Source organism: Lethenteron reissneri, chromosome 18, assembly GCF_015708825.2.
Source record: "Lethenteron reissneri isolate LAM-NWPU_2019-01 chromosome 18, ASM1570882v1, whole genome shotgun sequence".
In the NCBI taxonomy this organism is placed as follows: domain Eukaryota; kingdom Metazoa; phylum Chordata; class Hyperoartia; order Petromyzontiformes; family Petromyzontidae; genus Lethenteron; species Lethenteron reissneri.
In genome coordinates, this window is record NC_083796.1 from 15030750 (window position 1) to 15042864 (window position 12115).

Sequence of the window (12115 nt, forward strand, 5' to 3'; positions counted from 1 at the left end):
GACGTAACAAAAAATACACATTTAGCTACACAGCCCTCTGGGAGTGCATAGTTCCATGAGCACTATTTCGACATTCCGTCTCTGTGTGTTAGTGATCTCCCTCCTTACCCTTTTCCCCCTCTCCATATGAACATTCATGTAAACTCCCTCGCACGCGGTTCCCACCTGGCCCCGGGACGCCCACTCGGGCTGCTGCTGCTGCTGTGCGTGGAGTTTCCCCTTCTGTGAGCCGCGCTTTGTACCGGGCTCGCGTTGAGTTGCAATAAAAACTTTTATTTTTAATCATGCTCCTACAGGACAGTATTCCGTTCATGTCAGATCGTCGGTGCTGTCGTTTGCGTTCAGGAACTTCGCCACCCCTCCCACCATCCCGCTCCTCACCACCACGCTTTGGTTTGCCCCGGTTACTTTGCCAAAATGAATAAAGTCAGGGGCGGTTTCTTCATTAGGGCGATTGGGCGACGCACCACCAATGTCATTAAACCACAGAGTCACGCTAGCCGTTACTGTGCCTCTGGATATAGTCCAATCAGCGTCATGTCACGTTCTGTGGAGTACCGCCTCTTTTTGGGCGATTTCACTCCGGCTGAGAATCGCCCAGAGTGTTCCCATAGACTTACATTCAAAGATGTTTTTTTTCGAACGGGGCGCTCCGATGCATTCTCTATGACTTCCGGGAGGGCTCGCACTAACGTGCTTACGTCATCATACGTAAGCACGTTTCATCCAACAATATAATTTGTCGCCACCTAGTGGAATCTTTAATAAAAGAAACTTGAGTGGATTGTATTAATAGTGAGTATAGAAACAAACAAGATGTATTGTAAGTCACTTTATTTTTCATTAATATTAAAGAAGTGAAGTTGCCTTTACATGCTTAAGCTGTTAATTTATCCATTGCATGGGTGGACCTTATCAATCATCCAGACATTTGCCCCCCCTGAGAGATTTTGCAGGAGCCGCCACTGAATAAAGTGTCATTCTAATCTAGATTTGAAGTTTTCGTGATTGCAGGAATCCATACTCTTTGGTTCTTTCGGTAAAAGCACGTAGGTAGAAAATAAAATAAATTATTTGACACCTACGTGACTTTACCAAAAGAACCAAAGAGTAAAGTGTCATTCTTCATCATCATCATCATCACGATCCATGGGCAAATAGCCCGTAGGTTTCCACTGCACGTGTCGTCATTTATTTCCACTTTCCTCCGTCTTGTGAAAAATGTGCTCAAGTAGTTCGCGCATCTTTCCGGCACCATTCTCTGATGTCCTCGTCAAGCCAATCAATTCACACGGCGCCGAGAGATACTGATGCACGTCACGTCCACTTCAAGTGGAATCTTGCTGCAAAAGGGAGAACGTGCAGCTCGTTGGGTCTATGCCATTCTACAACGCGAGAGCAGACAGCACGCGGCGTGGTGCCATGCGTCCACGTGCCCGGTGCTCGACTCGGGTGTCGTGGCGGGCAACCCTCGCGGGGAGGACGCGGGGGGCGAGGGAACGAAATCGAACACTCACCACACCACGCGAAAAGACAGCGCCATTGTTGTCAGCGTCACATTCAGTTGCACTTTAATGGATGCTAATTTACACGTGCTTTCTTGCAGCGGCATCACGAGTCAACAAGTGCCGGTATTGTGAAGTGTTGTGCGAGATTTCGATTTAAAGCTTTCGTGACTGCAGGGATTCATCTTCTTGGTTCTTTCGGTAAAGTCACGTCGAAGGGAAATATGATGCTTTATTTTTATTATTTTATTATTTCCCTTCTACGTGACTTTACCGAAAGAACCAAGAAGATGTTGTGCGAGAATTGACGGTGGAGGGGCCGTGCCCCCTGCAGGCGCTAGACGGCCTTGCTGCCCTTGCCCTTCTGCGAGGTGAACAGCGCCTTGAGCTGGTTCTCCGTGGTCGCGTCTGTCTGCTGCACCAGGTCCGCGTGGCCCTTGGTGATGCCCCAGCTGTCGGGGTGAGAGCAGGCGCAGGAGAAGGGACGACCCGTGGATGGCTCCAGCTTCTCCCAGTAGTCCTTGCGGGCCCTGCGATACGAAACAGCCGCGGGGCGTGAGTGAGCGGCAGCCCGGCTCCGTTCGACGGGAATCCGGCTGAGATCAACGTTTGGGGAACTCGGTCAGCTTTTGCTGGGGTTTAAAGGGTACTGGATATTTAATTGAACACACACACACACATGCTTGTCTGTACATATAAAGCAATTGAAACACAAAATAACCATCAGTGTATGAATGTCCAATAATGGGAAACTGAAAAGTAACTTTCTAAGTACTTAATACAACACAATAATCCGCCTTAAGCTGCAACAACCTAATCAGCCCAACCTCTCTTCTGGCCTGGCCTAACAAGCGGTGCGAGACACTGCCAAGTGGATTCAGAGGCCCATGCGGTGATGTGCCACGTGGGGGAGGTGCTACACACGTGTGTGCCACGGCAGAATGCGCGAGACTTGAAGACTCGCGGGCACCGCCAGCGACTAACAAAGGCCACCGTCTGAATGCACAGGCACCTCTCGGCAAAGAACACGGCAGAAAATCCATGTCGGTGTGATCAATAACCAGAGGTTGTGACGGGTGAGAAGCGCCTGTGAGCTTCGTGTGATGAGTTCGTTGTCCTTCACCCGCACCTCCGAATAGCACGGTTGGCTACGTACGGTGCGAATGAAGTTCAACACGTTAAGCCACTTCGTTGAGCTATCGCTTGTGATAGGTCGCTTCTGAAAAAGAAGCCAATAGCGTAGTGGGTTTTACCTTGGTAAGATAAAGAAAATTGAGAGTTTTATCTATATAAATGTTTTGTAAGTGATTTGTTTATATTTACTTTACTCTGTACTCATATCGTTATTTTGTATTGGTGATGTAATCTGACTACGTATCGATACTGGAGGAATCCGATGAGCTACAAAGCTCTTTTTTTCACCGATGTCCAGCAGTCGTTCTGACCCTGTGCCACCTCAACGGACGTCTGTGAAACAGGAGCTTCACAACGCATCGGGATTCCTCCACGACAACCACGACAACAACATCGCGACCCAAGCGAGTCGCCTACCTGGCGCGGACCCAGGGCTTGGTGTGCATGCCGAGCCCGGCGCCCCAGCTGTCGTGCTTCTCAGACGCAGCGGGCAGCCTGCCGCGCTCCACGGCCAGCTCCTCGGCCATGGCGCGCACGTGGTACGCTTCGAAGCCGCAGCAGCCCCCGATGTAGCGCACGCCCAGCGCGTACGCCTCGCGCGCGTACCTGTGCATCTCCCAGCGCGTGCATATCCGCGGCTCCAGCGCTGGAGGTTCAGGGGGGAGGGGTGGAGGCGACACGGCACGAGCGTCGAGAAATGTCGGCGCGATTCCTAACCGTGTGGTGCCTTCTTCATAGGTGCCGCTCGCTAGCAGCACTTGCCACAACAGTTCTGTTCAGGTGACACGGGGGATGTTTGTCCACGCTCATGGTGCTAACACGCAGAAAGTTGGCACCGTTGGGGAGCACAGTTGGTGCGTTTGTCAGTCATCTCAGTCAGTCAACCCATGAGTCTGCTATGTGACCTCCTGCCAGCGGTCCTTCGACACTTCACGTGGCCTTAAAGTGCATTTAGCTTGGCACAAACGCTGCGGGGACGCCAATGCCACTTAGTGGTGAACGTCGGTTGTTGTTGTGGTGCTGAGTTGGGTTCGTGACCCTGTGCCCCCAGTCCAATGAACATCTGAAAAGCCCTTCACCGAAATGTGATGATTGCTGACTTTCATGTTTATCAGGAATGTTGAATTTCCGCTTCTGGTTCAGGGCTCCCGATAGAAACGTACCCTGATCAGTGCTCACATAAGCATGTGAAGAGACAAAGTAATCATAATAATGTGATATTATCAGCCTCCCTGACTCTCAAGTGTTTGCATGTGGAAGGAAACCAGTTTACCTGGAGGAAACCCACACATACGAAGGGATACCTCTTAAAAGACCGTGCAAGATGGATTCAAGAATCAAGACACCATACTGACATCTCCCGGCTAACAAGTCCTGAAGGTTTTAAATTTGCACAAATATCCGTGCTTAACCGACCCGTTCCTGCAAATTTCAACAAGTTATTTGGCGATGCTGCGACTGCAGCGTCGCATAGGCGCAAATAACAACAACAACAACTCAACACATTCGTCAACTCGCGCTGAGTGTGCCGATCAGCTGGTGCTGTTGTTGTGCGAGCGAGCGAGACATAGAGAGTTTGCTGATGGCGGGCGCCCCACGAGTGTGTGGCACACCAAAGGGGAACTCGGGCAGGTCAATGAAGCCCTGCTTGTTGCAGTCGGGCGTTTGGAAGCCCAGCGGCTGCGTCATGAGGTGCGCCTTGAGCCCGGCCGCCTGCAGCGCCTCCTTCATCAGCTTCACGGTGCGCAGGGAGGTGCTGGGGTCGAAGTGGCAGTTCACGCCCACGATGTCGGCCCCTGCGGGGGGGGGGGAGACGCGAGCGTGCGCCCCGTTTGTTAGTGGCGTCGCGTTCACACGTGTGGGGGGGGGGGGTGAGGCAGGGGGTAATGCCTATGTGTTTTTTTGTGTTGGTTACGTACGGTGCGATAGAAGTTCAACATACTTATATATCTAGGTGTTACCGCGTGGCTCAGACGGCTCGCAACAACGAGCAGAGCGCTGGAGGATAAATTGGCACCTGGGACCTGGGTGTGTCCCGTTCCCGTTAGCTCCGCCAGTGGGCCCTCCACACTTCAAGCGTTGGTCTCAAAGTGGACCCGGGGACTGACGGTTGTTGTTGTTGTTGTCGTCTGGCAGCAGGAATCTTCACCAAGCAACTACAATGAGGCTTGTGGCCTTTCGAGTTTTTTTCACGATAATCATGCAACGTTGGACCAACGTCGCATGTTTACTGAGATGGGGTTTCAGATAATGCTGGGATTTCGTCGCAGGCATGGTTAATCGTTGGTAATTATTGCTAAGCAACTTGAAAATTCAGAAAAGAATATGGTAGGATAGCCATGGAGATGTGACCATGCAGTGGAGGTTTTCATGGTTGAGAAATATATGCGCGTAAGCACGCACACACACACGCACACACACACACGCACGCACACACACACGCACGCACACACGCATGCACGCACCAGCCTTGACGAGCTGCACCGCGCACTGGCCAGCGGACACGCCGTGCAGGTCGCCCTCGGGCCCGATGCACATGGTGGCGGCCACGGGCATCCCCGTCTCCTTGAGCGTCTGCACGGCCCACACCGCCTCCTCCACGTGCTCAAAGTACTGCGCACTCGCACGGCGCGCGCGCGCGTGAGCACCGCCCGCGGCGGCTCCCCCCGTAGAGGCCGTGCCCAGCCCGCCGTTCGTGCCCAGCCCGCCGCGGACTCGGCCAGGCCGCAGGAGGTGGCCGTGCGGGCCCGTTGCGGGTGTCGTTGTGTTCAGTTGTTTTCGTTCTGAAAACGCGGTTCTTTTTGGGTGCGTGGTATTTCACGGGTGGAGAGCGGTCTCCAAATACATAAGAAATGTTGGGAGCCACCGCTGTGGTGGGGACGATCATCTTCAGTGGCACAAGAAGATGACCGTCTTGTTCTGTGAGAATCGTGGTGCGCACCTCATTACACATAAGATTTATGTGCGGAGCAATGTTTATTTATAGTTAGATCTTTGACAGAAATGAGCCAATGTCACCTCACAAAAAAATCTACAAAATTGCTAATGAGAAGTATTTGAATCATTTTGGCGTGTCACACCGCACAAAAAAATTACTGTCGTGAATAGTAGTGAATAGTTTGTCCTTCCCATGCGAAGTCGTCAGAGACGCGTCGCGTCGCCCACCTCGGCGATGAGGAAGTCGACCTGCTTGCGGACGAAGACTTCGAGCTGCTGCCGGAAGATGGCCTTGACGTGAGTCTCGCTCTTGTTGCTCAGGTAGGACGGCGTCTGGCTCACCCCGCCGGCCACCAGGGCCGCCGTGCCCGAGACGGCCTCCAGGGCGAGTTCGCACGCCGCCTCGTTCACCTTCGCGCTCTGAGAGGCCGACAGCGAGAACTCTCGCTCACTCGCTCGCCCGCGACGCTCAACTCCAGTGCCGTTGAGCCTCCGTGCTATTGAGGCTCAACCACCAGGGCCTATGGCCGATTTGTGAGCATTAAATCGCAAACAGCAGCTGAAACAAACTCAATATCTGGGTGCACACTGCATGTTACACACGCTAAACTGCTGAGCCCCATGCAGATGCAACGTGTCAGTTATTTGACTGGACTCCGCTTACATTTAATGTTGCTGTGGTTGGGGAAAATAAAACTTGACAACGTCAGGCTCGTGTTTTTGTAACTTGTACGTTTAGACGGCATTGGAAGCGTACATGGTGACCTCCTCAAAGGGTTTAAGGGCAAAGGGAGCAGAACCCGGCCACCCCGTACGCACGGAGATCTTCTTGGTCACGTAGTTGCCACGGTTCTCCAGCTTGTCCTCGCTGGCGTAGAACGTGAAGGTCTGCATCACGTCGGCGCCCGCTCGCAGGAACTCGTTGTGCAGCTGCCTCACTGCAACAGGCGAAGTGCAGCGTGTCAAGGATGAGACGATCGTGGTCAGAGCAGAACTGCCTCTCCAGCTCCCTCTGCGAATCCTGAGACGCCCGAGTGAAGAGCCACTGTGGCAACCGCGAAGGGTCTGCTCTGGATTTGACCGGCGTGTGAACCCGCCCGCCATGAGTTTCATCCGAATTCTCTGGAGGCGACTTTGGGCCACGCAGCTGTGGCTGTGAAGTTCGTGGGATTTCTTTGGATACGCAGGTCGCAGAATAATCGCGATCGCAATCGCAGATAATGACAATTTATTCAAGTTCTCAGAGCTGGAACAAGTCGCCTGTGTAACAGACCAAATGTAGTGTAATGCTCTCTTGTGCACTTAATAATGGTGACCATCTACTCGCTCCACGTGAGAACCCCGTTACATCACAGGCAGTGGCTGACACTTCAACCCAGGATCTAGGCGCTATTGGCTCTGTGCCAATCCCCCCCGCTCCACCCCCCGCAGATGTCTCAGTCAGCGTAGAGACCAACTTCTATCATTAAAACTGTGCGGTCGACTGCAATACTGTCCAACACAATTATGATAGCAGCTCTCAATTAAAATCAATTCCTGCCTCCCGAACACAGTCGCCAATTCCCGGGCTGACCCAGTTAAATATAGAGAGGTGGCGACCTTCATCATGCGCTGACATTTCCACGATGAGACCCCAGTGCCACCAGGCCACCTGGAGGTGTCACCAGTGTTGGCCTGTGGAGGTATTTCGCAGCACAGCGACTCCACGGGAGTGAATAGGGTTTCCACCTGCACAGGTTGGACAGGGACGTGTGCCCGAGCATTGACACTCGCTGTTCCGGGTTAATTCAGCAAAACTGCGCACTTCTTATCGACCTCGGCTGGCCGAGGAATACGTGCGGGCTTTGGTCTACGTTGGAAAAGGTGGCGACCCCGACACGGAATCGATCGCCCGTGCGTCGTCACCTGCACTCTCGGCAGGCGCCTGTCAGCGTTGAACAGCGGAGGGCTGCGCGAGGGAGGGCGAGGGGGAGGGCGAGGGGGAGGGAGGGGGCGAGGGGGAGGGCGAGGAAGGGTGAGGGAAGGCGAGGGAGGGGAGGGCGAGGAGGAGGGCGAGGGAGGGGGTGGGCGAGGGGGAGGGGGAGGGAGGGGGCGAGGGGGAGGGCGAGGCGGGGGCGAGGGAGGGGGCGAGGGGGGGGTGAGGAAGGGTGAGGGAAGGCGAGGGAGGGGAGGGTGAGGGAAGGCGAGGGAGGGGAGGGTGAGGGAAGGCGAGGGAGGGGAGGGCGAGGAGGAGGGCGAGGGAGGGGGAGGGCGAGGGGGAGGGGGAGGGAGGGGGCGAGGGGGAGGGCGAGGAAGGGTGAGGGAAGGCGAGGGAGGGGAGGGCGAGGGAGGGGAGGGCGAGGAGGAGGGCGAGGGAGGGGGCAAGGGAGGGGAGGGCGAGGGAGGGGAGGGCGAGGAGGAGGGCGAGGGAGGGGGAAAGGGAGGAGAGGGCGAGGGAGGGGAGGGGGAGGGCGAGGGAGGGGAGGGCGAGGCGGGTGAGAGAGGGCGAGGGAGGGCGAGGGGGAGGGCTAGGGAGGGGAGGGGAGGGAGGGCGAGGGAGGGGGCAAGGGAGGGGGCAAGGGAGGGGAGGGCGAGGGAGGGGAGGGCGAGGAGGAGGGCGAGGGAGGGGGCAAGGGAGGAGAGGGCGAGGGAGGGGAGGGGAGGGCGAGGGAGGGGAGAGCGAGGCGGGTGAGAGAGGGCGAGGGAGGGCGAGGGGGAGGGCTAGGGAGGGGAGGGGAGGGAGGGCGAGGGAGGGGGCGAGTAGGAGGGCGCGCACCGGCCTCGGGGTACTCGACGGTCGCCTCCGGCGTCCAGGGCCCGGCCTTCACGTAGCCCCTCTTCTCCAGCGCGAACACGAAGCCCCCATCACCGATCAGCACCTCCCCGGCATTCAGCCGCTCCAGGATGCCCTGTGGGGCGGGCGGAGGGGAGGACGGAGGCAGAGGAGTGGATGTGAATTTTGTGTAAATGCAAACTGCACACGTTAAAGATGTTCACAATGTGCTGGCATCCGTGTCATTCAGTGTTTGCCGCGTAGGTGTCGATGAACACACGCCGGGCAATGATAGCAAACGAGATGGTTCCATCTCAAGGGATATTCCGAGTGAAATATGTAAAATAGAAACGCTAATGAATGCGCGTGCACTGATTGTTGCGCTCACGATGCACGCATCGATTCATTTATTACAACGGCTGCTGTCATGCACGCAGGGTTCGTTCACAAATAAGTCTCGTGAGGACAAGACAAGCGGGGAAGGACAACAAATTAAACGCAGAGAGCAAACCCGTGCAGTGTTTGCATCAAGGCTGTGTCAGTGTGTCTTTGATCACACCGCAAGCAACGGGGTGTTCACACATCTCTGTTGGCCACCCTGGAAATTCTACCTTCCCATGGCAGGATTATTGATGAGAACGGTTGACGCTCCACTCCAATATATATTATCTGACATGTCTATATAATGCGTTATATATATATACCGCACTGCAGCTGGCATATCAAATGCGATGCCTCTCATTCAATCGACCGCGCGAGAGCGCCGTGAGATGCGCGCCGTGAGATGCGCGCCGTGAGAAGTGCTCTCGAGTGCAACGGGAGACCCCGAGAGCCCACGGGGCCATGGGCAGCTGCTCATGTTCGGCGCTGAGCTCGGTGCGCACACGGGGGGAGGTCACGCGCGGCGCTTCAGACCGCCCCAGTGACCCCGTGGTGGTCAGCACGGGTGGCTACGCACGGTGCGACACGTGCTTCCATGCAACTCCCTCTTTTTTAAACGGTTCACTTTTGATTCGAATTTGCCGGAAGCCAAATTGAAACCGTCTCAATCGCGCGCCAGAAATGTGTGGAACATCAATTGCGGCTGAAGGGCGATTGAATGAACGAATGAAGGAATTAATGAAGGAAGGAAGGAATGAAGGGCCGTCACGCCGCGGTGTGGCCGCCACAGCGTCGGTCGATAGTCACCTGTCGCAAATTCATTCGCGAATTTAAAATGAAATGCATCGCGAGGTTAATTCCACGTGGGAAGAAACACCGACACGTGGTCTCCATCCGCTCGTGGTTGTGGTTGTCTGGCACGAGGCCGGACTCACATTCGCGAGGAAGTTCAAATCCCAGCCAAGGTGGGCTCAGCAGCCCATGGTCTGTCTGGGGTCGATACATTAAGAAACATCAGTGCAGCAGCACCCGGATGCTCGTTCTTCTGCCTTGGAGTTTGGCCCTTGCCATCGGAATTGGCTTCGTCTTTCTCGAAGGTAAGGCTGCCCCCCTCTCACGCGCGTGGCACGCTCTGAGCATTCGGTCAACACTCGGGCGGACATTCACACAGCCCTACCTTCTTGGCGGGGGGTTTCGTCTTCCTCGACGAGGTGGACATGGCGCCTCTCCGCTGGATTCAGGGGGCAGCACGGGGGTCAGCACGCAGGCGGCGAGCAGGGGCTGCTGTGGGAAGGTGAACTCCTCGGCTTCGTCAACGCGGACTTAAATACGGAGCGCCGCCGTGGAAGGGGAGCAGCCTGCCCGAGAGGCGGAGCGGCGCGGTATCGTCGCCGGTGTTTGCCAGCAGGAGAACAAACAAACAGACACACAGACACACACACACACAGACACACACACAGACACACACACAGACACACAAAGCAAAGTTTCGTTCTTCCGCGCGACCTTGAGATGAGCGGGTTGGTGGGAGCGGGTGGTGGTGCAGGTGGTGGTGGTGGTGCAGGTGGTGGTGGTGGTACAGGTGGTGGTGGTGGTGCAGGTGGTGCAGGTGGTCCAGGTGGTGCAGGTGGTGCAGGTTGTGCAGGTGGTGCAGGTGGTGGTGCAGGTGGTGCAGGTGGTGCAGGTGGTGGTGCAGGTGGTGCAGGTGGTGCAGGTGGTGGTGGTGCAGGTGGTGCAGGTGGTGCAGGTGGTGGTGGTGGTGGTGCAGGTGGTGCAGGTGGTGGTGGTGGTGCAGGTGGTGCAGGTGGTGGTGGTGCAGGTGGTGGTGGTGCAGGTGGTGCAGGTGGTGGTGCAGGTTGTGCAGGTGGTGGTGGTGCAGGTGGTGCAGGTGGTGGTTGCTGCGATGTCGGTCCCGAGCTGCGGGTGGTTGGTGTCGCCGTGATTGGAGATCCGCAGGGAGCGGCAGTGTCGCGGTTAGCGCGCTGAACTTCGGAATCGGAGTCGATATTTATCCTGGAGGAATCCGATGAGCTAGGAAGCTTTTTTTCACAGATGTCCAGTAGGGGCGGGTCAGAAAGTTACAACAACAAACAATACAACAACAATACAACAACAACAATACAACAACAAACAATACAACAATACAACAACAACACGATAGGCGTGCAAAGTGTTTTTTTGAATTCCACAACCCATTGAGAGTGCATCATTCCAGCGGCATTGACCCACCTCTGGACCGGTTTCGACATCCAGTGTCACGTTTGTCTGAATCAATGCTGGTAAACTGCCAGATGCAATGAACAAGGTTCCCTCTCTGGAGGACGATGGGTCCAAGCTCGACGCAGACTTGTCCAGCGCACAAGCGATGAGCACAGCGTAAGGGATCGAGGGGGGCACGCAACCCGCCCTGACCCCACCACACAGAGGACACTTTGTGTGCAAGGGTTGGTGGATCACGCAGAGATGAACACCACCCTGCATTTTCCATAATATGCTAAATTACTCTCTTGATATGTAATATCCTTTGTCAAGGCGCTCTCCTCCTCTAACCCAGCTTAAATATACGCTGCCAAGCTTGGTGGTGTTCATTCGGACGCTGTCTTTCCGACAGCCCTGTTCTTCGCCTGAGGACGGCTGCTTGCGTTGTGGCCGAAACGTCGTGAGAATTGTATTTATTATGTTTTATTTGTATTATTTTATTATTTCCCTTCTACGTGACTTTACCGAAAGAACCAAGAAGATTAAACCCTGCAGTCACGAAAGCTTTAAATCGAAATGTGTGATTATGTGTGTCTGTTCAAATTGTTTAGCGTACTTCCCGACATGCAACGAACTTGAAATTTGCCATGTGGGTACTTTCCAGACTGTACACCATGCAAACATTATTAAAATACACTTTTGTTGGGGGGGGGGGGGGCTCAATAATGCATTTATTTTGCACGGCAAGTGAGCTGTGACGTCGTATCTGTCACGTGACCCGCGCACGTGGAAGCGTAACGCATTGTCGTGTAGCGGGTAGCGCGCCGCGCTACGAACCCCCATTCCCGCTCACAGCCACCACCGGTGACGATTATTTTAACCGGTCCTGGGCTTCCCCTAGGTCGACTCAGCCTCAAACGAGTAACTGGTGTGGTGTGTGAACATCGCCATTGGGGAGACAAAGGCGGCCGGGCGTGGTGAATCTAAGTCCCGGGCGAAGCCGGGTAGTAAGGCTAGTTATTATATATGTACACCTTTAGATGATTGTCACATCGCCACCATCATTCTCACATCATAACCATCGCTTTCATTCTATCATCATCATTCTCAAAGCATTTCATACGGCATTACAAACATGGTCGTAACATTATGAAATCATCATCATCATCAAGCATCACCTTTATCATCCCTAAACATCGTCGCCACG

The 12115-nt window shown here is 54.9% G+C and overlaps 1 protein-coding gene across 1 annotated transcript; it reads right to left on the reverse strand.

Annotated features, from left to right (window-relative positions):
* Nucleotides 1–819: 819 nt before the first annotated feature.
* LOC133343913 (betaine--homocysteine S-methyltransferase 1-like) lies at nt 820–10059 on the reverse strand. The gene is made up of 8 exons (XM_061553918.1): nt 9887–10059; nt 8332–8464; nt 6396–6514; nt 5805–5996; nt 5105–5252; nt 4253–4435; nt 3057–3285; nt 820–2035 (listed from the first exon to the last, which is right to left on the reverse strand). Exons 1-8 carry the CDS (start codon nt 9926–9928, stop codon nt 1843–1845), a joined length of 1239 nt encoding a protein of 412 aa, XP_061409902.1. The 5' UTR covers nt 9929–10059; the 3' UTR covers nt 820–1842.
* Nucleotides 10060–12115: the final 2056 nt, after the last annotated feature.